Source organism: Hippichthys cyanospilos, chromosome 13 (genome assembly GCF_059441005.1).
Source record: "Hippichthys cyanospilos isolate Australia breed blue-spotted pipefish chromosome 13, RoL_Hcya_1.0, whole genome shotgun sequence".
Lineage (NCBI taxonomy): Eukaryota > Metazoa > Chordata > Actinopteri > Syngnathiformes > Syngnathidae > Hippichthys > Hippichthys cyanospilos.
In genome coordinates this window covers 5,661,956-5,685,734 of record NC_142381.1, presented here as the reverse complement: position 1 = coordinate 5,685,734, position 23,779 = coordinate 5,661,956, and the positions used below count along the sequence as shown (strand labels likewise).

Sequence of the window (23,779 nt, the reverse complement as noted above, 5' to 3'; positions counted from 1 at the left end):
AATTAGTTTATAAATTGATAAATAACACAATGAGAACATTCAAATCAGAGCCCTGAATCAAATCTTAAAACTCAGAACAGAGGAGTGAGTTTTAATAATATGTCCTGTTTATACTTTTACTTTTTTTCAGTTTAATAACACTCACTGGCTCTATTTTGATTGAGAAGTATACCCTGTACAAAATGCTTAACAACGTGATTGTCGTTGGCTGTCAAGTACCTTATGCATCTTATTAAAATCAACTAATTGTCCTCACACACGAAAAACATTCTTTTCATCTATTTATATGCAGAGACAAAGGTTTTTGAGGTTGGCCTACATAATTGTGCTACTGGAATGGCTAGCTAGGCATCAACATACCACCCTTAAAACAATCATATTCAATCTGAATAAGGATGCTAAGAAACCGCTGATCATTATGCTGGTGTTAAATGTAAAGGCACAAGTCTTCAGCATAACAACTACGATGTATTTGGTGCGTTTGAGTGCAGTTGGACATTTCAAACTCAGACACAAAAAAGGCCATCAAATTTCTAAATAATCTTGGATTCCCATCAATCTATAAAAGTTGACGCTATTGAGTTTGTTTATCAAGAGTTGTGAGTTGAGTTTATCAAGAGGAATGGCTTCTTTGATATTTTACTTGATTACAATAAATGGACCATCTTGTCATTTGTTTACAATACCTAGTCAAATAACTAGGATTCTGTCTCCCATTCTAGTGGTTGGTAAGTCAATGAATAAAAATGAAGAATAACATATCTTTCTTCTGTATAAATAATATAACCATTATCACAAATATTCAGAGCCATATCATGCGGGATATTGCTTGTGATGTTGTAGTGCGATGAGTCGATTGGCTGCCATTAGGCGATGTGTTTGGGGTTTTGTTTTGTTTTGTTTTTTTAGGTGTTTTGGTTTTTGGGCAAGCGTATGTTATTTTTGGTTTTGTCCAAACATTTTCATTTTGGTAAATCAGTACTTAAAAGAAATAGTAAAATATCTTTTTGGAGAACATCTGACAAGAAGAACGTCCATTCATTCTGACTATTTTATCGGTGCTTTTATTTTTGTTCGTTTTTTTTTTCTTTGAGCTGGTTGAAGCTGTTTTTAGATGCTGGCCTCTTCTAAATCCATCTTTAATAGCTTAAAAAGTCAAAGGTCAAATGTCCCCTCTGACCCCAGTGTCACCAAAATACAACCAGAGAGCAGATGAGCCTGAACTTTTCAAGGAAGGGGAGACGTGAACCGCAGCGCTCTGGTTCCGTGAGAGGCAAAGTGTTTAGGCCTCGCAGTTCCGAGGATTGGGGTTCAAATCTCTACCCGGGCCTTCCTGTGTAGATTTCGGGTGATTCGTCCGCGCTTCAATGCCGAATCGCCCAAAGTCGGATGGAATAGGCGGGTGGTGGCGCCATAGAAAATTGATGGCGTGTTTAAAAAGATGCTAGGTCGTGTTTTGCAACACAATGAGACGCAGTGGCCAGGACCGGAGAGGTCTGGCTGACAAGTGGGGGTCCGCCCTGCCTCAAGCGCAGGTTGCAACGAGCAGGCTGGCAGAGTGCTCCACTGCAGTGCGAGAGTAGTCGCTGCCAACATATGTAGGCGCCACGGGGTTGCTTGATTGCACGCACCGACCGATGCGGCCGTCATTCATTGCGCCCGGCACGCGGTCACGCGCTTCGGTGTCTCAATGCATTTCTATCACCTTCATCACTCCACTCTCAGGAACTCGCACTCATCTCTTCTCTTTCTTTGTTTGGTCCACGTTATCTCCATCCCCTGCTGTCCGTCTCCCCGTCCTCCTCCCTGCGTGTCACTCTTTCTCTTTTTTCCCCTCCTGTGGCCTGCTTTTCATCCCTCCCAGTTTCACCCTCTCCCATACACCCCCCCCCTCCCTCCTTCTCCTCCCTCTCTGCCCTTCACCAAGTCTCTTTCAAGCCCCCCTAGCACCCCCGTTCACCCTCCACCTTCTCTCCCTCTCCCTGGATCCGCTTTCGACCCGCACCCCCCACCCCCACCCCCCACCCCCCTCCTCGCCCACCACCCCCTCCCTGTCCCCTGTTCAATCCCTTTTCCTCCCCCTTTCTTTCCTGCCATCTTGCAGGCCAGTGGAGCCAGACTGCAGGCGTTCAGGGAGTCACTGGACCTGCTGGGCAGCGGGTGACACAGATTTCCGGTGTGTGTGTGCGTATGTGCGCATGTGTGCGTGCGTGACGAAAAAGGGGAGGGGGGATTAGGCTCCAAATCACTAGAAAGGCACCGACGAGGGGGGAGAGAAGAAAAAGCTGCGGCTCCAAGAATGTTGCTCTTGTGCGAGGGCTGCAGAAAGACGAGTGCGAGGACTTCAGTGGAAGATTTCGTGTTTGTCATTCAGAGCGAGTGTTGTAATTGCATGATGTTGGAGCTCGCTGCTGTTCTCCATGAGTTGGCAGTGTCCTGCGTTGGCTGGCGTGCTGCGCCTCTTTCCCTCTCTCTCTCTCTCTCTCTCGCTCGCTCTCTCGCCTGCCTGACAAACACACACACACAACCCCCCACCCCCACAGATGCACGCACACACACACGCGCGCGCACACACACACACACGCAGTCCCTCTGCGATCCCCCCTGACTGAAGGCGCACAGGAAGTGCAGCCGTGGCCCAATTATAGCGTGACACCTCAGGCCGACCGTTGCCATGGTTACGTCTTCCCTGAGGTCCCCTGGAGTGTGGCGCTGAGGAAGAAGGTCTTATCACATCAGCCATCGTTACGGCAACAAGCGAAAAACCCACACGGCCCAGCTTGCTCGGAGAGCTCTTTCTTGCGCGGAGTTGTGAATAAAAAGCACATTGCGTCACAGTGTGTTCGTGGACGTGAATGGAGATTGTTTGTGATGTGTGTCAGCTTAGGTGCGCTCGCCAAGCAGCGTGTAGGTGTGCTTGTGTGAGTGTGTGTGTCTGTGGGGTGGTGATAAGGCTCTCTGCCACGCCATTAGGTGACTCATAATCCACACACACACACACTCACACACACACGCACATGCGTGCACATGTATCAGCGGAAGCACGGTGGCCAACAAACACATACCCCCAATTAAATATGAGTGCAAGCGTGTAGACAAACGCGCATGGCCAGTTTCTTTTATTTCAAAAGGGCAAACAGATCTATACAGTACAAGTTGCACATGAAATAATTTAGACGACTCGCTTACTGATGATGCGGTGACAACAGAATTGAGAGTCCCGTTAGAAACTAAACATTTGGCTCTTCTTTTTTTTTCCTTCTTTTAAACGGCTGCAACACAATACATCCAAACTGGAAAGGGATGTAAAAAAGACATAATGTTTTTCCCCCAATATATACAGTCTATTTACAACTATTTTTTTTGTCATAGTCGATACAGTGACAACTTGGCGTCCTTCTCTCTCTCTCCTCTCCAATTCACTGATTGTCAAAAGAAAGGATGGGAACGAGTGAGAACATTCTTGAACAGAGGTGCAGCTCTGTGCTAAACATGTCCACGTCTTTGAACCAACATGGTGTCCAGTGTGTGTCTTGTGTGTCTGTGTGTGTGTTTTACACTTGAGCCCCTCAACAATCATCCAAGTAGGATAACGCAGCAAACATCACTATCCATCCAAGGTGCCGCCGCTTCTCTCCTGCGCCAGGCCCAAAGAAAAGTCGGAGCCTCTGAGGTCAAACGCGGACACTCTGCCCTCAAACCCGGGACCTCCCGGCTTCCTCTTCAGCTCCTCGCACTTCCTGTATTTACAGATCTGGTGTCCCCTCTTACGATTGCGGCAGCTGCTGCACTGTTCGCAGTTCGTCTGACGCCGGCACGGAACGCACTCCCCGCACCGCTTCCTCTTCCTTCTGCTGCCGCTGCCCCCGCCCAGAGAGCCGGGAGAATGACCCTCGGCCACCAGGCCCTCGATGCCCTCGGCCCCCATGGCCGCGCTCCTCCAGTGGCCTCCCCCCATCTGAAAGCCAGCCAGAGGCAAGAGAGTGGGGCTGAAGGGGAACCAGGCACCCAAGTAGGGCTGGATGTCTGTCCTGCACCCGGGCGAGTCCTCTTCTTCCTCATCTGGCCCGGATCCGCCTCCCTCGCCGTCCCCCTTGCCTCCCTTGGCCTCCGCCGCCTCCCTTTTCGTCGGCTGGCTGCTCTGCGCGCCGGCGCCGGCCTGCTCCGTGGCGGTGGGGGTCAGCGCCAGCAGCCCGGCGCGCATCAGCAGCTCTGCGGCGTGGGCCAGGTGGAGCCCGCTGGGCGACTCCCACATGTCGGGCCAGGAGGGGGCCCGGCGAGGTTTGGTGGGGCCGGGCGGGGCCGCCTGCTGCTGGGTCGGGGAGGGCTGGATCAGGCCTTTGACGTCCATGCCTTGGGAAGGGCTGGCAATGTAATGGGACAGGCCGCCGCCGCCGTAGGGGTGGCTGGAGCGCTTGAGGCTGGGTCTCAGTGGCTCGTTGGGGATTTTAGCGCTGCTGTTGGCTTGATCTGGCGAGGAAGGGCCAGCAATGTCTACCGCTGTGGACATAGCCGTGAATGTGGGCGGCGGTTTGTGTCCTTGTGTGTGCGCCGGAGGGGGGGAAGAAGAGGAGGAGAGGAGAGGTGAGGTGAGGGAGAGGGATTGACGCCGGCGCGCGGGCTTGACAACTGTCCTGTTCCTTCAGCCAAAATGGCAAGCCTTGGCCTGTGTCCCTATTCCCATTCTCTGCAGCAGCCGTGGAGTCCTGGGGAGCAACACATGAACAGGGCGAAGGGAGGAGGGTTAAGAATAGAAATGTTGGGGGAGAAAAACGCAGAGTAAACACAGCAGGCTAGCAGAGCTCAAGCGGTGCTTAGAATGTGACAAATGCATAACAACAATATCGTCATCGTCATAATGTCAATTGTTTGAAAATAAAACTCCCCGAGGGAAGCTAACCGGCCCCCGTGAGCATGAGCGCATGTATTGCCACTGATTTCCGCATACAGGAGGTGAGTATCCCTTTAAGAATTTCACGGTATATCAATGCAATCAATAACAGAGCGACAACAATATGCAAAGATATGCGCATATGCGCAGGTCAAATGTGGAGCGCGCTTTTCAAATACATTTTGACGACTGCTCTTATGTGTGCCAGCCATGCTTATGTGGCTTTCCGGGGCAACACGAAACACAGAAGCGTCCGAAAACAAGGCTGTCTTTTGTCTGCTATCGACGACGAGCAGCGGCGAGGTGCGCAACGATGCGGTGGCAGTGGATAGAGGGGGGAAAAAAAAAACAAGCAGGCTATATTCCGCGGACACGTTTATGGACAAATGCCGTGTTCGTCGAGCGTCGGATCCGCGTAGCGGTGACCCGAGAGCACGGCGGACCGTTTTAGGCGTAGAACGGCGAGGCTTGTCGGCCGGTTTGGCCGAGTTGAGGTTACCTAAGAAGACGACGCTCGGCCGACGCCACGGCGCGCTGACCACAGTCCGAGTGGTCGCTGCGACACGCACGGAAGGCGACGGCACAAAGCAGTCCGAAGCAACCAGGAAGTGCCGTGGAAACGTCCCCACTTACCTTCTAAAACGCTCCTTCGAACGCCGCTGTCAAAAAGGCTTCGATGAAGTCATGAACTAATGGCGTTGGTGCTGCTTGGAGCGTACACAGACGGCCGAGCTGCCGATTCCTCCTCCACCTCTCCGTCCCGGAGGGTCTGCAAACACTCGGCACGGAATTTGGGGGCGTCGCTCAAAATGCGAAGTGGACTCGACGGCGCGGCGGCAGTCCGACAACGCCGTGGCGTGGCGATCGTTGTGGTCACGACTAGCCGCTAAAATGCACAAAAACGCTGCGACGTGCGGACGGATGACGGCGCTTATACAAACGTGACACACTCCACCGGACCGCCTGCTGTCATCAAACTATTGCTATGTATTGCGGGACAGCTCTTGAGAAAAAAAACAAAAAACAAAAACAAACACTTAATGTTAATGTTTTCTTGTTTTGCAATTCATACAACACAGAAGAAATGGTGACCCCCAAAAGAAGAAATATTTACTCATGTATACATTTTTCTCATATGTCTCTACATATGATTAGTGACATATGATTACATTGAATATGTACATATGGACATATTCATATGTCATATTCATTCAACATATGGACATATGAATACATATGATTACATTGTGATTAGTAATCACAAAAACATTACGAGACACTTTGAGCAAATTCATCATTTCAGAAGTGTGTTTCAAACTGGTAGCTCTTTGTAATACTCATTACAATAATATAATGTTTTTTTCCACCCCATAAGTCAGGACATTTTGGAGAAGTTTGGACATTTAGGCTGCTCCTCACATGAACAGACCTCTTTTGGGGGGTCAAGATGTGCTTTTCTGGTATAGGGTTGAGATGTGTTAGTGTTAAAGTGAGGTTTAAGTTATGCAATCATTTCTGATGGCTAGGGTTAGAGGCTAGGAAATGCATTTTTTGTCCTATTAATTTGCCATATGAATTTTCAAATGTAAAATGTGTGCCTTTACTCATTAACAGCTGAGAAACATCGGAATGATTACAGCAATAGTGAAAAATAAAAAGACATTTCCTACCTATTTTTGAAATATGTTTGCAAAATGTCTGCAGTAAAGAGTAGGCCTCTACATTAGAGTTGGGTGAATATCAATACCAGTTACTGGGCTGAAAATATTTAGGTATAAAGTACTTATGAAAGGTACCAATACTAAGAATGATACTTCAAGGAAAGAAAATTTGACCGAGTAAGTCCTTCTCAGCAATAGTTGGCGCTATACTGCAGCAGTTTCACGTGACAATCATCAGTTGAAGAAACAAAGTTTGTTCATTTAAGACGATGACAAAACATTGTGTTAGTTTCATGTCATCAAAATTATGAGATATCAGTACTAAGTACTGTGAGTACTATCAGTAAGCATTAATCAATTCTGAAAAAGGGAAATCCCATAATGTAAACAAACTTTCAAACATTGTTTATAGAGGTGTGTATGAAAAGTTTTAAGCATCAAAAACACTTTATACACACACATATATATATATATATATATATATATATATATATATATATATATATATATATATATATATATATATATATATATATATATATATATATATACATATATATATATATATATACATATATGTGTGTGTGTGTGTGTGTGTGTGTGTGTGTGTGTGTGTGTGTGTGTGTGTATAGAGGATGTTTGATATTCCATTTTATGAGAGATCAGTGACCCTAATAATTATGTAATACATTCGTATTAGGTTTATCTTTTTAACAATTATGTAACACCCCGTTATTAGACGTGTGCAAAACTCGAGTACCATACTGCATATCAAAGGAGAGTTTGTATTAAAATTGTTGACATAACATACAATATAGCATCGGCATAGATCTATTGACAGTGATCTATTAAACTGACATCCAACTCCAATGTTTTGTTTTTGCTTTTTTTCTGCTGCTTGCAGCCCGTCCAAACCATTAATAGTTTAAACTAAACGTTGAGGCAACATAAGCTCCGGGTCAGGCTGTCCTCCTTTGAACACACAATAAACATGGCCACAGACTCAAGCCGCTTTCGCAGGTGACTCCTCACGAGACGCGAAGTCCACTCCACCTCTTGCGAGAGTCCTGCTTGCATCTGGCACGCAGCCACATAAGCCTGTGCACGCGTCCGTGCGTGTGTGCGTGCGCGCGTGTCACTATAGCAGCAGGGGCCCCCACCAACACTCGTGAACACGCTCTGGACACGACAGCTCGTGTAAACACAGCGTCTTCTAGTGGTGACCACACATACTGACGCGTCTTAAAATGGCCACCGGTGCTGGAAGTGGACACTGCAGAACGCAGCCCCGCCACCCATTTTATCTAGCACACGCACACAACTCCGCCACCGCCCTGGCGTGGGTCAGTGTTCGATGCAGTTTTTTTCTTAAATACCCCTCTGGTCATTTTAAAGAAAGGACTTAGCCAAGTTAAAACAACAATAATGAGGTGTGCTTATTCAACTCAGGCAAAAAAAAAGTTTTTAATTCACATGTTACATAAGAACAAACCAGGGAATCCAAAAGAAGAGTCAAAAAGCTAAAGACAAAGTAGCATTTGGGAAGCAAAGTTTAGCTTTGAGGACATACGAGTTCCCGCAGTGATTGGTTATAGCTGATCAACATGTCTCGGGATCGAAGATGATGGATTAAGACAAACATCCAGCTCTTAGCTTAAGCACTTAGCACAAAAAAAATAAAACATGCAACAATCGTCTTTGTAGTGCTTCTTGGAACAGAATTCATTTAAGGCCTTGAGTTCCTTTGTATGTGGTCAAGTGGAACTTCAGACACAAAATTCTAAAGTGGGCCGAGGTTTAACACCACCACATCACCTCTGCCCATTCAAATTGCTGTGCTAGCAGATTCTACAGAGGCATGTGTGATTTGATTATTTTTCCACAACATAATAGCATTAAACTGTCCTTGTGACGCCATAACAGCACATGGACAAACGGGAGGCATGAAGAAAGGAGCGCCCAAGTTGGGATTGGTTGGATCAAACGTCTTTCTTCTTGATGATGAGCGGGCCCACGTTATCACCCGTTTCCTCGTTATGTTTGCTGTGAGCGCCGTCACAGTAAGGGAACTGCGTGAGAAGACAAAAAAAGCTCGTACATGGGCTTGTGTTGTAGTCTCAATCAATACAATTCATTGGATTTTTAATCAAGGCTGTGATTTTATCTTTTTGTCACAGTATTAAATGTCCAAGTCATTTTAACACATGACACTTGCAGGTAGTCCTTGTTATTTCAAACAATGACAGTTTCTTTTACAATATTAAACACTTTATGGCCAATGTTAGACCGCAAAATAGAATATTTGTACTGGGAACCTCATTTTGATTTTGAAATAGTGACCATCATCAAACAGACTATTACAACAGTGGCGCTCAAAACATTTGTAAAAAAAGAGACATAGCTCTTTGGCAATGACTAAAAGAGCGACTTGCAATCTGACCTTTTTTGACCTCCAACAGCGGCAGTACACAGCTTTGGTGCCAATGTCCTCCATGTCAAAGCTATGCACCACTTTGGGACTGTCTTTGTTGATGCACAAATTCACCGGGCCCTTTTTGCAACCCCGCCCACTCAGGTAACGGCTCACCAAGAAGCCTCCTACGGCTGCGACAACCGCCACGGGTACTGCGACCAGGAAATGCTCTGCAAAGACAGAAGTGTACCGAGGAAGCATGCTGAACAGTATTTCGGGATTTTAATGTGTACGCTAGGGTGGGATTCACACTGAATGAAGTCTGGTAACAAAGACAAATCTGTGAAATTGCAACAGTGGTACAGTTTATTTTGAAGCAATGACATTAGGCTGAATTACTATAATGGAAGAAATTGAGAGTCAACACATTCCCCTCATGTATTACATTGCACTTCTGGATTGTATCTTTTAGTTACTGCCCAGTGCACGTGTCTATTGTGCCTGAGTCTTTTTACTCTTTGTTTAGAGAAATCACTAAAAGAACAAAACAAAAAAAAAACAATAATAATTTATTGTATTGGTGATGAACACCTGCCATAGGTTATCATTGGTCATTAAATGTAAATATAGTTACCAGTAATTGGAGGGCATATTAAACCGCAAGCCATTATAACAGATAAGAGGTGGGGCTCAGTTTTTGTTATATAGAAAAGATTCATTTTTGGCAAACGCATATAGATTTCAACACTGACATCAATTATAGTCACCACTGCCACCAAAGTACTTAGGACATTTTAGGAGGAATGTATAAAGGCTTTTTTTTTTTTTTACGAGGCAGTGAGTGAGCAGATGTCTGCAGGGTGCCAGGCCCGCGCAGCCTGACAGGCTTAACAGGTCCCGTGATCAGTCTGTTTACCCGTCTCAAGAAACGGTGCGAAGCTTGGATCACCTTCAATATCATCGCTGCTTGTAAACTATTTATGGCTCTTGGATCACTTAACTTTGAATAGGTAGCCAAATATGAGCAACCCGTGTCCTTGTAGCGCTTTCCACGAACTTGTCAATCATTTGGGGGAATTTTACTTCCGGTTATGTTAACAAAGTCACTAACTCCCATAAAATCAACAAACGTCAGGGGGCTGCGATTTTTTTGTAATTTTTTAATTCTTTTGAGTTTCATAGCGAAGCCAGTCGCAGCATGTTGGCCTCTATAGTTGAGCACGTTACCTTTTGATAGTCTCATTCCCGAACTGGCTGGCAAATGCGGAATGGCGGGTAAACCGGGGGTGGCCATTTTTCTCTGGACGCTGCGTTATTAGGCGTCAGTAGCAAGGTCACCAGCGGCTGTGCGTAAACAGACGGCGTCCTTTCAGCGAAGCGTTGGTCTCGTCCTGCTTGCGTCACCCACAACACATACGACATACCAGAGAGAACACAACAAGCTTTACTAATACACATCCTTACCATTTCCGGTTCGCTTCCGCTCTTAATCTCGCCGGAGTGTCTCCAAATTCCAAGTTTGAATATAGTTTGGTGGAGATATTTGTACGCGGTGATCCTAATTACTTTGTTCGGATGCCATATACGAACAATTGGAAATATTGTTCACGTAACCATGTGCCTCCTCCACGACCATCACAAGTAGGGAGGGGAACCTCTTTGATAAGGTACACTCTTTGGAGAAAATCAAAGTTGAGTAATCCGGACTCCTTTTATTTAGGAAAGCACAGATCCTTCAATATTACACTCAAAATTTGATCAATGTAATTTTGCGCTTTGAATACTAGCATATTGTATTTTGCCTCTCTAATTTGAATTTTACGCAATTCCCAATTAATATTGCCAGTATGGATGTAATTTTGCGACGCAACATCTGGGGGCGACAGAAACTCGCTGACGCGACCTGCAAATCCTGTACGTATAAAATGTACTGAACCATATTAATTGTGCTATGTAGTATTTGAACGCTTCCAACAAGTAACAACCCATCCCATTCCTCCACCTATGTACCTACGCCCAATTCTTTCGAAACAATGTTTATGTCGTCTTAAGGCTGACTGCTTAGCACGGGATTTAAACCTCAATAGTTTGCAAACTATAATTTTATCAGTAAATGTAAAAAGTTTACTATTGCACTCAAGCAAGTAAATTATCTTTGTAAAGGCAATAGTTCTGCTTCTTTCAGAGCCCTTCTCCGCATGTTGCTTCTGTTATTGGTGTTGAAGGACCTATCATGTTTTTTTTTTTTTTACCTCTGTTCACATTTAAATATATGCATAAACATTAGGCACATTGGTGATTTTTTTTTAATATGAGCTTTATGGTTCCTGGATTTCTAACCAAGAAGTGAAACGTCTTGTTAACTGAAGCCGCACCTCTCACCGTGTGGCTGCCTCGCCACCTCCATGACGTCACTGAATGTCGGCAGGCCACAAAACATTCATCCATCCCTCATCTTGACCACTTATCGTCACGAGGGTTGCGGGCCACTAGAGCCTACCCCAGCTGAGTGAATGAAGGAGCCAAAATAGGCCTCTTACTAACTTTAAAATGCAAAATAGCGGTCCATCCTATCAAATTGGTCCCATGAAAAAACAGTATTCATAACAATAGTTCCAATCAGGGATGATGTATTTACTACTGCCGTTGATTTTCTGGCTGTGTGCTCCAAACTAATATTTTCACCACATCGGCATTTCTACAGTGTAACATCGTAACAAATAAATGAAACGTTGCGGTTTACTTGGCCGACTCAGTGCAAAATTTCTCCTCTTCAACTTTGGAACCAGAACAAAACCAAATGGCTTGGATCGGGTCAGCGTGTATTTACTGTTGCACCAGTGATACAAGGGCTTGCTATGATCATCAGGCTTCTCACAAATCAGTAGTAGTCCTGAATCAAATTGATATTGGTAATCTGAAATGATTGTAACTCCACAAGACTAGTTTGTTGCCATTGTAAGATGTTGTTCCTGTTTTATTGTATTACTGTGTGACACTGAAAAATGCTACAAAGTATAAATAAAACATAATTTTCTCCATGTGTAGGTGCACCCGTGTTCAGCTAGTGTGTGAATGTAGCCAACCCCAATTTACAACAAAAGCAAAAAGCAGCAATACATTTACGTTGGAAGTTCAAAAGCAGTCCCCAGCACGACTGGCCAATTTAATAAACCTTGTCCTTCCTACCATGTCCTCCCAAAAAGGCGTTAGAATGAGTCAACACAGGAGTCACAGGATTTTATTACACAGTTTAATCAACACACAAAGCTCAACGAGCCTCTCAGGTAATTCAATATACAGAGGTTTTGTGCAAGAAGAGTGGGTTCTCCTCGCATTCAGAGCCCAAGCCAGTCCCAGAGCCATTCATGATGTTAGCCTCTAAATTTAACAAAAAGCAAATAAAAAGAATAAGCAACCTAAAGAGTTGTTGGGAGAAGGATGGGTGGGGCAGAAGGGGTAAAAACACAGGTTGAACTTATAAAAAAAAAAAAAAGCTTAAATACCCGGTCCAGAACCTCCACTTTGTCAATGAAGAAAAGATGGTGGCCGCCGTGAGGGTGATATTAGGTTACAGTTGTCCGTGTGTCTGCATGTGTATACAATGAGTGAACATGGGTGTGATGGTATTCGAGTGCCCTTCGACTCAGTCAGTCAGCTTTCTCAAGAGATGGCAATCAAAAAGTCAAAATGAAACAAAGGATGCCGAGTGTAAAAATTCCCCCAATTTTGTTGCCCCTCTTCCCCCAAAATGGATCAAAGTAAGAGGTCCCTTTCAAAGTTTAGATGCTCAAAGGAATGCTTTAAGTGACTGACTATCTGCGGTGGATGAGTGAGTTAACATGGGTAAGAAAGGGGAGGCGGTGACAACCAGACCTGCAAGGAAAGGAAATCAAACGCAGGAGAGGTGAGGAAGAAAAGAGCGGAGCAGTTAACAAGAGGCGCTTATTACCATTGCAAGTTGGCTGTTAGTTCATGGGAGGGAGGGCATGTCAAGTGGTTGGGGAAGCAAGACAGAAAAAGATGAAAACATACGGAGGAGGGGAAACAACACATATGGGGGGGTGGGTGGGGGGGCAGAGGTACTCTGGTGAGGGGGAGGCGTGGCTCAATGAAAGCACTCCAATGGAAACCAACAAGATCTTATTTTAAACATTTCATTTGTTTGTATGTGTTCTTTTTTTTGTTTGTTTTCTCTTTACATCTCAAGCTTCCCAAATTTTTGCCATAGAACTGGTTGGCTATGATTCTGCTCCACCAACACTACATTGCATACTTTTGTGTCCATTCCCGGGCTATTTTGTTGTACCTAAAACACAGACACGGTTCACAAATCATTACAACCTGTTATTTGAGCTCCGTGGTGTGAGGCATTCAGAACAAAACTTACTTATCCCTGTCCGTTTTGTAGATACGGGCGATCTCGGGTACTAAGGGGTCATCTGGGTTTGGGTCGCACAGAAGAGAGCAGATGGAAAGGAGAACTGCAAAGGGCATGAAAGACATTCATCAAACATAAGAACAAATCAAATGACATGCTGTACAGTCAAGACTCCATCCATCCACCAGCCACAAGGGGGCAACCTCTCGATAAACATTGGTAGACAGAAGACCATGCTAAGTATTCATTTTGAGTTTGAACTGCTATTTTACTTGCCACCAGGGAGAACTCTCCACTAGTAAACACAATCGGGCATATCAATGTTGGCGAAGTATTCCAACAATCCCAGTGTGTAGGTATTATGTTGAAAATATGTTGGAGCTCTAAAAATTCCAGCTCTCGGGGCATCTTTATTGTGACAAGCGGTATCAACAACAGTGCATGTAAGTACGCACATATGACTTTTCGTAAACCCCACAAATGATGGAAATTCATCATGATGATGGACAACTTTATTCTCTGAGCTTTTCTTGGTTGCAAAAAAATTGTTGCGTGCGCAAGTTGAGTGTAGATGTATGTTTTGAGAGTACTGTAGCACAAAAGCACTTACCTTTGGAGATGGTGAGAGCCGGAGACCACTGTGATCGCAGGATGTCAAGACAAATGCTGCCGTTGCTGTTGATATTTGGATGGTAAATTCTTGTGGTAAATGCAACCTAAAGAAGACAGATCAAAGGAGGTTATTCCTCGATTTTAGAAGGTACTCATGCTCGCCTTGCATACCTTTGGTGGTTTGAAGGGGTAGTCTGTGGGGAAGTGGATGGTCAAGAAGAAAACCCCGCCTTGGTAGGGACTATCATTCTTAACGCGAAACACAAAAACATTTGGCGTCAAAGAAGCTAAATGTAAGATAAACAAAGTACCGGTATGTGGTATCCAGTAAGATAGTGGACATGTTCTCAGTGGCAAATACTTACAGGCCCCATTATTGTTGCTTGCCAATGAAAACCTGCAACAGAGATCAAGTGATTAAGAGGACAAAGTAGTTGAGGAACAGCTAGGGCAGCACGATTATGTCTAAAAGAATAATCCCTATAATTTTGTTCACTATTGAATTCACGGTTATTCATCACGATTATTCATGTCTATTTATTGCTCTTTTTTTTTTTTTTAAACAAGCAGTATCTGAGTCTTCAAGGCTTGATACTTACAAATAATAATAAAACTAAAATAAATAAAGTAAATAAGACAAATTCACTCAGGACATGGCAAAAACTTGGCACACAGGGAAACACGGCTAACTTACCTGAGCGCAAACCAATGAAAAAACATCAATTTTAATATCGCAGAGGATCAACTTAATTCACCGTGGCAGCCAATATCGTGATCGCGATTAAAATTCGAACAACAGTGCAACCCTAGGAACAGCTGACTTTTCTAAAATGAACTCATGGTGCCTAACACAGTGCCTTCACATGTCACGTTAACATTTTTACACATGCTATTTTAACAAGGCTGTGAAAATTTACCATGGAACTACTTTTGACACCAGAAAGTTAAAAAAAAAAAAAAAAAAGCACCAAATACTTATGAAGTAAAACTGCATCATTAGTCAAAGTTTTTGTATTTGATACAATCTGATTGTAGTGTACCGACGCAAGCTAGGGGTATATACACCTCTAACAAATCAAACTAATATAAAACAAAAACTTAAGATAGCTTAAATTACGAGGCTTGACAGTGACAACAATTAAGGTAGTTATTAAAAAACAAACATGGAACATAAATGTGATTTTAAAAAGTATGCATCGTTTTGCACATGCTTAAGAAACGCAATTTAAACCCGGTGTGTTGACAGTTGAATTATACCGTTTAGGCATGGACTCATTGGTATGCGGTGGTGGTACTTAGCTTCCGCTCAGCTTCTCCTAAAGGCTGTCAGTCTGTGAACTAATGCCCCTTTTTCCAATGCCAAAGTAGGCTCTGCTATATTTTGCTTGCCGATCTAGTACTAATGTTACCTCTACCCCCAAAAATGAGAGAGAACATCTGCAAAAACCATGCCACATTAAAAGCATCATTTCTGAGTGATAAACAAAAACCACCAAGGGAGGAGAACAAGGGTCTCCCTGTTGGCCACATAAGGAAATGAATTTCTTCGTGAAGAGACTGAGGGCTAGCAGAAAAAGAACAAATTCATAAAAATGGAGCCTATGGAGATTTAATGCAGCGGGACATAATATGTATGCGTCGACTATGTATCTCCTGTGCTACAGTGATGATAAATTTACAAGACCAATAAGCAACTGATAGTGTTTTACATCACTCACTCGTGCAGCTTATACACAACATGACAAAAGTGTTGGCCGTAATGGTGATGTCTAATGTGAAGGTTGGATGGACAAATTTCCATTGAAATTATTAATTGTAAGTATATAAAACTGTCTATTGATTACATAGGCATTTAGTTGTTGAGTCACGACTGAAAATAAACATTTTGACTTTCAATGGATGATATTTGTTTAAAAAATACTACTTTGTAAGAATCAAGTCATTTCTCTGTGCTCTGAATTAAAAACAACATTTGGCCATGTGTAATTGTGGATGGATTTGAGTTGTTCTATCTTCTCCGATTACCACTCAAAAGACTGCATTTGTAATTTCTGTGTGCTTAATATGCAGGAAAATGATCTGACATTTGCATAATCAATCAGCCTGACATAAAATCTCCCCCATGTACAGACAGTCACCGCTTTTGAAATGGACAAATTTCAAGTGTTGAAAACAGCTTGCATTTTGTGGCGAGGAAATGTTAATGGCTTCACAAACGTCTTTGTTTGTTTGTTTTTGAAAAGTGATATTCATATGTGCTCCATGGTCAACCTAGATTGTGTATTTTATATTGAATGTATTTTTGTTCAATAAATGTTTTTATTTTTATTCTGATAATCTATCGTGGAACTTGAGCTGTGTCTTTCGCAGATTAAATTAACTAACGTCGTATCCTGTCAAAATTGACCTTATGAGGGATCTATATTTTTCTCCTGTAGACACTCTTAACAGAATGCCCTTGATGCATCTGAAATTTGTTTCTCTGTTTAGTTGTGTAGCACATTCAATTCACTTCAATAGCATCCTCGGTGCTCTGCTCTTCTCAAAGTAGTTGGTCTGAGCTGAATCTAGTGTGGATATCTTGGTGTGTGAGTGAAAAGAGAGGTGGTGACGTGTCAACACCAAAAATTGAGAGAAACATGACACTGAAAAGATGGTAAAATAGAATTATGTATGAAATCCCAGCCAAACCAACTATTTCTGATTTTCGTGGATTTTCAACATTTTACCAGATTACTTGATTAGTAATTGTTTAGTACTTAATTACCAAAAGTATTTGATTACTTCAGTATTTAATTCATTTAGTACAAACCATTTCAAGAGACCTGCTCTTAGCCAAATATAAGTACAAAAGTTTCATATAAGTACCCAGGGTTGAATGTCTGGACTCCTAAAAACGTAAAAATGTTTTGGGGATTAAAGAGTTCAAATAAAACTGATAAGCACATGACTTTGAGTTTCAACGTTTGGAGACGTTACCGTATACATGCAGCATATAGTCATAGGTATGAATATAACTTGGCACATACAGACTGAAGCATTTGTCTTTCCTGTTGTTCTAGTTGGTGTGGATGAATTTTCTTCTTTGGCACCATTTATGTCACACTATGACATTTTTGTTACGGCTGTATGTAGGTACGGTATCGCACTGATCTTATGAAAAATGTGGTCATTCTGTTTGAAGATAAGTGGATAGAGGTGACAGAGTCAATACAACAGTAGTGTGTGGCACATACTCAACAAGACAGCCACTTAGGTTGATAAATTGCTTGTTAAGCATGTATAATAGAAGGAAATTGTTAAATTTGAAATACGCTATTAGAACTTCCAGACTTAGAACATGAAATTCAACAAATACAATTAAAAGAAATCCCGTTTATTTAAACAATGTTTTAAATGTCTGTTTTAATGAAATTAGTCATTTAGCAATATTCATCTATAATGATTCAACTATAGCCATTCGATTCTGGAAAATTGTATTACGGTGATAAACGTACTGTCATCTCCTACTGGTCCAGCAGAACACTGAGCTGGGGGATCCCGGGCAAAGTCATTCAATTCCTAAAACAAACCCAAAAAAGACAAAAGTAGAAGTCAGTGCAAGCAAATAACTGTGTTCTTATTCCAACAACAATAAGTAAATACAAATATAGCATGTTTTGCAAGAGTGATAATTTCCTTTGAACGTTGACATTTTGCCACATTTCATGCTTAAAGCAAATTTATTTTTTACAAAAACTTAAACCCCCGATTCGTGAAAATGACTGCTTTGTCTCGGTTTGGGAACACTCCAGAAGTTCCCTGATGATTTCTGAGCAATCAGAGTTAAATGACTAATATTGATAAAAAGAGTCACCCTATGTGCAATCTGGTTCTAGTATAAATGCACGTGCTATGTCGTGGCCTCAGAGGTATGTTGAAAAGGGATAACTTTTCATGAAGACACCACGATAAAGTTGTGATGAAGAGTGAAGCATGAACTTGGGATATAACAAGATTTTACAAACTTTAAACAGCTCGATAAGACGCTGGCCTTTTTTCACATCTCTTCTACTGCACTATATGAGTAGATAGCAGAAGTGAAATGTTTTCTCTTCGGAGCTGCAAGGACTCACGTTGTCATGTTGTTTAAGTCTGTAACTGAGATAGAAAGTGAATTTGTGCAAATTACAATCTAACCAAAATGGCGGTTTTGCTGGAATGTCGTGCATAATATTCACCTAAAGACTTATTGAGTCATAGAAATAAGGTGGATAACGATTTTAGCATAATTGAGTAATTAGCGATTGAACTTGATTGACAGTTTGAGCATTACTTTTGGTGTTAATATTTTGGTCAAGAATTTTCATTTTGGTACATCCAGCCTACTTTTGGCCAACCTTGAATGGGTTTGAATATATATTTACCACACTCAATCTACAACAAAAAAGTGCAAGAACTCAAAAGTACGCCTGAATAAATAGGTCACTTATGGTGTTGGGGAAAAAAATAAAAACAAAACCAAAAAAAAGCGGTCCGAAGAATGTGTACAACGTGGATTCACGTGTATCACAGAACGTGAGGGGAGTCTGCATTCTCTGCATGATTTACAATGTTGAGTTAGGCCGTAAAACCAGTTTAAAAACAAAACAAAACCATATACCTATGTCTTGAATTTGAAAGAAAAATATATTTTATCATTCACTAAAGAAAGGTTCAGAAAATGCACATAAGAAACTGGTGCAGTTCAGTATCTCCAACAATGTTCAGAAGCACTCCTCAAAAGTATAGGGTTGTATTTGTTTTACTGCAGTTTTAATATAAATAACAAGGGATGAGATTTAAAATGTTTTCTTTTCCTTCATCCCCATGTCAAACGTGGTTGTCATTTTCCAAGTTCTTGGGTTGGTGATCTTAGGTTTAAAATAAATGTTAACAAAGGACGAAAAAAATAGGTTTAGCCCAAACACAATCAATTCAGATCTGCAATATATATAACCTGAAATTGCAATCGAGTGTTGCTGAATGAATCACCGCCATTATGTAACAATACTAGTCCAGGTATTGCAGGTAGTGCCCGCAACAAAACAAGGCAGGATAGAGATAATTTGGGGACCGAGTCACAACTACGATGTAATTACAGACAAGATCCAGCTCAACTTGTCGTTGGTTATTAGTAGCCGGTGCAGCTGTGTAAACCTTAGCTTGGCGTCAGTTAGCAACCGCAACTTGTACAGCTTCGGCACGGAGTAAGATTTACGGCGAGCGAATGAACAAAAATTCTACAACGACCCGCTAATACGATCCAAAAAATAAAAAACGTTGTGTCGCCGGCGGCGTCCTGCGGCTTGCCCTCTGTCACGAACACGACATCAGCCGAACAACGCGTGGGGCCTGTTAGCATCATTTCCAGCTTTCCCACGGTCGGGCCCGATGTAGATGGCAAAACACAAACCAAATTACAAATCGTAACTTTTCGCACCTGACAACCATGTCAAATATCAATAGTCGATATTGCGCATAGTCAAAGTGATATGACGAAAACAGCACAAGTATTAACTACTTTAGCTGACATCCGTCCTCACGTCGGGATTGACATAAAAATACCGAACATAATTCATCCATCCGAGTTTTACGATAAATGAGTCGAGTCGTTATCGAAAAGATCCAAATTGGCGATTTTGGCAACAATTAACCAAACGGAAGAAGTCGTTGTTAATTTAGCTCAAGTTAGCATAGCCGCTATGCGAACAACTGTCAAATGGAGGAGCGAGTGGAGCTACTCCTTTTAACAATTCCAAATAAACGTTAGTTACCGTTGTCAAATCATATCTGCGTGTGAGGTTTAGCAAGACGATACGACTGACACGCAAAAATGTTAGCGACTACAATCAATTTTCACCTCAGTGTCAATGCGTTAGCTTAGCCCAGAAGAAGCATTTAGTTTATCGTCGTTAGCCAGCCAGTGGGGCACATTAAGATAAGCAGGGAGAATGCAGACCTAATGTCGTTCCCACATGAAGCCCGTAACGACTTAAAATAGCCTAACAGGTGGCGATTAAACGTTTATACGTTGAACATACAAAAGACATCCATCCACGGCAAACTGCGACTTGAGTGTAAATCGAGGTGGCCCGTTAGATGTACAGAAAAGCGGCGCATTGCCCCAGCCACCAACTGTCGTCGCTGGCTGACTGGCAGTTATCTCCGAAGTACAGGCCGGTCGCGACAATTTTGACAACATCGGGGATATTACGCGAAGCGTAATGGAGCCAAAATGACGACAAGCTAACGGGCAACCCCGGAATAAAATTCCCGAGATAACTGCGAAATCCAGGGCCTCTGCGCTCACTTCCTTACCTTGTGGATTCTTTTCAGAGCCATTGTTGTGCTAGCGCTTCTGCCAGGCGAAACGTGCGGTTAAAATGGCGATCGGTATCAGTCCGCTGATAACACACCGACGTAATTATCATAGAACACGACTAGAGTACACTTAAACGATCGTAGATCGCTATTACAAGGAGCTTCCTACAGATTTCCAAGTCGAAAGTAAACGATAGAAAAGGTAGAGCCGCGGTCCTTCCTCCTACTGCAGCAGCTACCAAATCACAGCGGGCCTGTGCCCATACAAGAGGAACAATGGCAGAACATCCGGTCGCGCCCCTTCACAATAATACATGCCGCTCTGCAGAAAAGCAGAGGTTGAGCTTTATTTTGTTGAAAACGCCTCACAAAATGGGTTGCCACAACTGGCATTGCTTATTTAACACGCGTTTTACTTTCGCTTTTCCTGACTCAACCTACGCACTTTTCTTTGGGTGATTCTCAGTACACTGACTGCGCTCTACTCAGGACACTACTACAAACTACTAAACTAGTGTCTACAGTGGGCAACATTTTGCATGTTTTATATGCTTCCCTCCTTCTACACACTTGATTCAAATAATAGAATTATCAGGGTTCTGCTGAGCTTGTTGATGAGTTTATTAGGTCACTTGTCGGGTATCCAAAAAGCATGGCTCGAGGGTAGAGCGGTCGTCTCCCAACCAAGAGGTTAAGACTGATCCCCTTACCGCTGCGACCATGTCGAAGTGTCCTTGAGCAAGACCCTGAATCTCCAGTTGTGCCTGATGATGCTTCATCAGTAGGTAAATGAGTTGCCAGTGTAAAGTGCTTTCAGAAAAAAAAAACACTATATAAATGAAAGTCCAGTTACCATTTAGCATCTTTCTCAAAGAAAGGCAGCAAGCGACATGTATAATACCAGGAAATCAGTTGAGGTTTATGGTAAACATAGTCAATTACGAGGAAACAAATTCAATTCAGCATCACATAAAACACTTGTGTATCACTTCACAATTCCATATTTGCAAGGTCGTACGAATTCATCTACGAAAGTCATGGGAGAGTTGACATTTTATTTTAAACAGTGCAGACCTTTTTGAAAGTGAGGTTTCGGTATATATAATGCATGGAGCAATGTTGTTACAACATAAGTAAAAGTACAAACCCTGTACTAATTGGAAACCACGCATTTGCAGTTTTGAAAATGACGCTAAACAATATTGAGAACACTCATATGCTAAAGGAACCAAATCCTTGGATTAACGTGCCATCCAGAGGTTAACCCTAACCCTCCTCTGACAGAAAAAAAAAAGTCTAAACACGGCTACTGCGGTAGAAAACACACAAAACGACATTCAGATGGTCGTTGTTTGTGCTAAAACTTTAGCTAATACTGTATCCTATTTCTATCTTGCTGATGGTTAGAATCAAAAGCTGTAAACAGATAAATGCACCGACAGTATACTTTTTCTCTACATCATTCCCAAGCCTGCTTTTTTCTTTGTATTGGAACCTGACTGTGGTAACAGATCACAATGTGTAACTATTTTAACCAGCCATGTTTCTCCAGGGTGTAACTGCACAGAATACTGTGTTTTCTGTTGTTGCTGTTTTTAGAGCATTATGTATGTGACACAAATGGATATCACAATGCAATATGTGGCTTCCAGTTCAAATGTACTGACTTGAGTGAATGTGCTCGTCCCACTCTGTCGCCTCCGATGCGTCAATAGCGCCTTCCGGCGCAGTTTCACGCTTTTTGAGCTCTTTTCAGCAGCAGATCAAAATGTGTATGTTTACTTCTGAACAGATGTGAATTAAGAGGCCTCCTGGCCACAAGGGGACCACCAAATTCATGAACATTTTGTAACACATTAAATATTTCAATAAAATGAAGAGATGACACAAACATCTAAATCTTATATCCTAAGTGTGAAACGTTTGAAGGTGTTTTTGTGTCAGCTTTCAACGAATTCCGGGATGCCCCAAAGCTTCATTGACACATTAGCCAGACAAAATCACTGAAGGGAGAAGGCAAGGATTGCAAATGGTTCCTGGCTTGGTTTGACATATTCTAAGTTTGTGTGAAAAAAAAAAAAACATATTGTGATGATCTTTATATTTTTCCAAGTCATGTGGACAAGAGTGCGAATTAAATGTGTGTTACGGTTACGACTGCTGTCGTAGTAGTGCTGTCGTCGTCGTAGTAGTAGTAGTAATAGTAGCAGTATACTTTTGTATTAGTTTCTCTTTGAGTGGCCGTAGTGCAGGTGCTTCAAAATCTTTGCATTTTTTTAGTTTACCACTAGATGACACACATTGACAATTTACGAAACGAAACAATTATCAGTGGATTAATCGATTATTGAAAGGATTGTTAGTTGCAGTCTTATACACGCAGTAAAATTTGTAGGCAACATTTTACTCTCTAACGATTACAATCAACGAATGTTTGTGAGTTACCCACCCGAACCTCAATCCTCGTTCTATAGATGTACTCCAGCCCAAGTGTCCGAGAAAGGCAATTGTACGCCAAGATGTTTACATGTTACTCAAATAACGGGATAAAACGTGGCAGTAGAAATTGGTCTTTTTTTCTGTGTATTTGTAGCCTTGCAAAACTTGGTTGTGGGTTTAGTATATGTACTTTTGCCGGTTCTGCTTGGAATTTTATTTGCATGCCTGAAGACATTTCACTTGGCAAAAAAAAAAAAAAAAAACCCGCACAGGCACAATCGTCGGATCTGTGTGTGTGTGTGGGAGGGAAACCCTGTACTAAGTGTAAATCGCCACAGGATGGCAGTCAGGGTGTGTGTGCGTGTGTGTGTCGATGCAAGTAGTCCCGCGTGAGCGTGAAGATGCGTGGGAGTTCCTTCTCTCGCCATTCCGGGGTGTTGCTGAACAGGCAGTTGCACATCATTTCTTTGCAGGGGCGTCAATGAGAGGTAGATTCCGGGTTTCTTCTTCTTCCTGGCGATAACCGTCTACACCCATATCTCTCCTTTCCCTCAAACCGCAGCATCTTCACCCAAAACAAATCCGGGACCAAGCATGCCACCCCAACAGCCGCGAGCTAACTGTCTCCCCAACCCCCAACATTTAGAAACAACATCTGGTTTCCCCCGACCGAGAGAAGACTCCGCCGAGTGATGCTACTGCACCAGCCTGCGCCCGCGCATATCGTCGACACATGCAGAAGGAGGACCCGACAACACAGTGTGTGACAGAAGATCAAAGAACGCCCCCCAATCCCCTCCTGCACACACAGTCCCCCTCGCTTCCGATCCCCAGGATGTCCGGCTGCAACGCAAGTCCAGCGGACCGGCTGATCAAATGTAGGCATGGCGAATGCTGCACGGCCACTGATGGCAACTGTAAATCGTGTGCACACTGATTCAGCTGTGATTATCCCTTCCTCACCGCCTCTTCCTCTTATGTAGCACGCTGTCTTGTGTTCATCCCTGCTTGTTATCGTAGCACCTTATCACTGAATAAAG

The 23,779-nt window shown here is 42.9% G+C and overlaps 4 protein-coding genes and 1 long non-coding RNA gene across 9 annotated transcripts in view; 1 reads left to right on the top strand and 4 right to left on the bottom strand.

Moving 5' to 3' along the window:
• Positions 1-3,071: 3,071 nt before the first annotated feature.
• LOC148413596 (uncharacterized) lies at positions 3,072-5,805 on the bottom strand. The gene is made up of 2 exons (XM_088432316.1): positions 5,525-5,805; positions 3,072-4,706 (listed from the first exon to the last, which is right to left on the bottom strand). Exon 2 carries the CDS (start codon positions 4,508-4,510, stop codon positions 3,608-3,610), a length of 903 nt encoding a protein of 300 aa, XP_088288442.1. The 5' UTR covers positions 4,511-4,706; positions 5,525-5,805; the 3' UTR covers positions 3,072-3,607.
• A 2,192-nt stretch (positions 5,806-7,997) lies between these two features.
• Positions 7,998-10,382, bottom strand: LOC148413595 (CDGSH iron-sulfur domain-containing protein 1). Its single transcript, XM_088430563.1, has 3 exons — positions 10,193-10,382; positions 8,993-9,195; positions 7,998-8,621 (listed from the first exon to the last, which is right to left on the bottom strand). The coding sequence occupies exons 1-3, from the start codon at positions 10,257-10,259 to the stop codon at positions 8,532-8,534; spliced, it is 360 nt and encodes a 119-aa protein (XP_088286689.1). The 5' UTR covers positions 10,260-10,382; the 3' UTR covers positions 7,998-8,531.
• A 1,808-nt stretch (positions 10,383-12,190) lies between these two features.
• On the bottom strand, positions 12,191-20,580 carry LOC148413594 (ubiquitin-conjugating enzyme E2 D2). 2 transcript variants are annotated; one of them, XM_088431288.1, is made up of 7 exons: positions 20,298-20,580; positions 17,456-17,519; positions 14,324-14,355; positions 14,130-14,207; positions 13,957-14,062; positions 13,356-13,449; positions 12,191-13,274 (listed from the first exon to the last, which is right to left on the bottom strand). In XM_088431288.1, the coding sequence occupies exons 1-7, from the start codon at positions 20,319-20,321 to the stop codon at positions 13,229-13,231; spliced, it is 444 nt and encodes a 147-aa protein (XP_088287414.1). In that variant the 5' UTR covers positions 20,322-20,580; the 3' UTR covers positions 12,191-13,228. The 2 variants fall into 2 exon arrangements, with proteins under 2 accessions (XP_088287414.1, XP_088287415.1); XM_088431289.1 differs by lacking the exon at positions 20,298-20,580 and adding an exon at positions 20,021-20,112.
• A 425-nt stretch (positions 20,581-21,005) lies between these two features.
• The window catches only part of LOC148413592 (uncharacterized), a 38,483-nt gene continuing 35,709 nt past the window's right edge, over positions 21,006-23,779 (bottom strand). Inside the window, exon 3 of the long non-coding RNA XR_015867583.1 lies at positions 21,006-21,110. This is a non-coding gene — a long non-coding RNA (uncharacterized LOC148413592). The remainder of the gene's footprint in view (positions 21,111-23,779) is intronic.
• The window catches only part of LOC148413593 (protein phosphatase 3 catalytic subunit alpha-like), a 28,473-nt gene continuing 27,801 nt past the window's right edge, over positions 23,108-23,779 (top strand). Inside the window, exons 1-2 of one of the 4 annotated variants that reach the window (XM_088431112.1) lie at positions 23,108-23,227; positions 23,386-23,617. In XM_088431112.1, coding sequence (XP_088287238.1) covers positions 23,473-23,617 — 145 coding nt within the window. In that variant the 5' untranslated portion in view covers positions 23,108-23,227; positions 23,386-23,472. Of the gene's footprint in view, positions 23,618-23,779 lie in introns of all 4 variants that reach the window. The other 3 variants (XM_088431110.1, XM_088431113.1, XM_088431109.1) reach the window with 3 other exon arrangements.

Coding starts and splice junctions, on each gene's coding strand:
- LOC148413596 (XM_088432316.1), bottom strand. CDS start 4,510: ATGTCCACAGCGGTAGACATTGCTGGCCCTTCCTCGCCAGATCAAGCC.
- LOC148413595 (XM_088430563.1), bottom strand. CDS start 10,259: ATGGCCACCCCCGGTTTACCCGCCATTCCGCATTTGCCAGCCAGTTCG. Junction 9,196..10,192: donor GGGAATGAGACTATCAAAAG/GTAACGTGCTCA, acceptor CTGTCTTTGCAG/AGCATTTCCTGGTCGCAGTA. Junction 8,622..8,992: donor GCTGTTGGAGGTCAAAAAAG/GTCAGATTGCAA, acceptor CTTCTCACGCAG/TTCCCTTACTGTGACGGCGC.
- LOC148413594 (XM_088431288.1), bottom strand. CDS start 20,321: ATGGCTCTGAAAAGAATCCACAAG. Junction 17,520..20,297: donor CTCTGAAAAGAATCCACAAG/GTAAGGAAGTGA, acceptor GGTTTGTTTTAG/GAATTGAATGACTTTGCCCG. Junction 14,208..14,323: donor AAGCAACAATAATGGGGCCT/GTAAGTATTTGC, acceptor TTTCGCGTTAAG/AATGATAGTCCCTACCAAGG.